General features: G+C 46.7%; 1 protein-coding gene across 1 annotated transcript in view; it reads left to right on the top strand.

The window, feature by feature from the left end:
* The first annotated feature begins 140 nt into the window (after positions 1-140).
* OTULIN (OTU deubiquitinase with linear linkage specificity) overlaps positions 141-1093 on the top strand; it is a 12625-nt gene continuing 11672 nt past the window's right edge. Inside the window, exons 1-2 of the mRNA XM_010132558.1 lie at positions 141-246; positions 966-1084. Of these exons, the coding sequence (XP_010130860.1) occupies positions 141-246; positions 966-1084 (225 nt within the window). The remainder of the gene's footprint in view (positions 247-965; positions 1085-1093) is intronic.

Here is a 1093-nt window from a genome sequence, read left to right as displayed (position 1 = left end):
CAGGACAGAGGGTGCCGGAAAGGTGAGGCCTCGGCTGCCCTGCGCGGTGCGGCCGCCTGTAACCACACGGTTAGTGGCCTGCTGCAGAGAGCCTGGTGCGCCCTTCCCTGGGGAGCGGGGCTGGGAGAAACCGGGACGAGATGTGCATCCCTCGTCCTGAGCTCTGTCCTGCGGGACAGCCTGGTACAGAGAGGCCCCGAGTGCCAAGAACAGTGACATCTGGGGAGGAAGGATGTGTGGCAAGGGGTAGGCTTTTCCCTGCAGATGGAAAGCTGTTGTACCGTTTTAAGGTGCATGCACTCGATGTTAAGACTGTCAGTTCTGAGGTGACCAGCCTGGGCACCAGTGCAAAGAATTGTCCAGAACGTGAATGTGGCAACTGCAAAGCAGCCCACCATTTTTTCTAAGGGTTATGTATCGATGTAAGATAAATATCTCTGAAAAGTCAGTATACAGGCACATCCCGAGCCTTTGGAGAGCTTGCTGGAATGGATTGTAGAAAGTCCTGTCTTAATAACATACTGGAAGAAACAAAGAGCAGAAATTTTTCCATTAAGCAATAATCCTGGTGCAATGGAAGGTGTTAGGGAGTACCAGGTGGGTTTGTAAAAATCCTCCGCTTTCAGGACTAAAACTTGTTTCATTGAGATTTCTGTTAATCCTCAGGATTTTAGGTGATTCAGCCCCTTGAGAAGTACGAGTGGTCAGGGCACTAATTCTGATTCATTAATTCTGTTATGGGTTGTGTTTGAGGAACTGGCACAGATCAGTCTTTGTAAGAAAGGAAGATGGCCTGCTAAGGAGATGAGTTTGACAATAGTTTGTGTGCTTGTTATCTTACCAGACTGTTCTGGTTTCTGTTCCTGCTTTTGAATAATTTGAGTATCTTCTGAATCCTCAGAATATAACATGACAATCAAAATACTGTACTTTTCTTAAAATATGTGCTTTTGTTTTTTCACAAGAGATGCTCCTCATACTCTTTTTTGTTCTTCAAAGCCAGGATAGTTTTCAAGGGTGGATTACAGAACCAACTAGCCGTTCTGCGGGTGCAGAACAGATGCAGGAAAAAGGGAGTGTTGCCGTACACTTG

Source organism: Buceros rhinoceros, unplaced genomic scaffold (genome assembly GCF_000710305.1).
Source record: "Buceros rhinoceros silvestris isolate BGI_N320 unplaced genomic scaffold, ASM71030v1 scaffold24293, whole genome shotgun sequence".
NCBI lineage: Eukaryota > Metazoa > Chordata > Aves > Bucerotiformes > Bucerotidae > Buceros > Buceros rhinoceros.
Note: the sequence above shows the minus strand (reverse complement) of the source record. Positions and strands in the feature narration are given on the sequence as shown.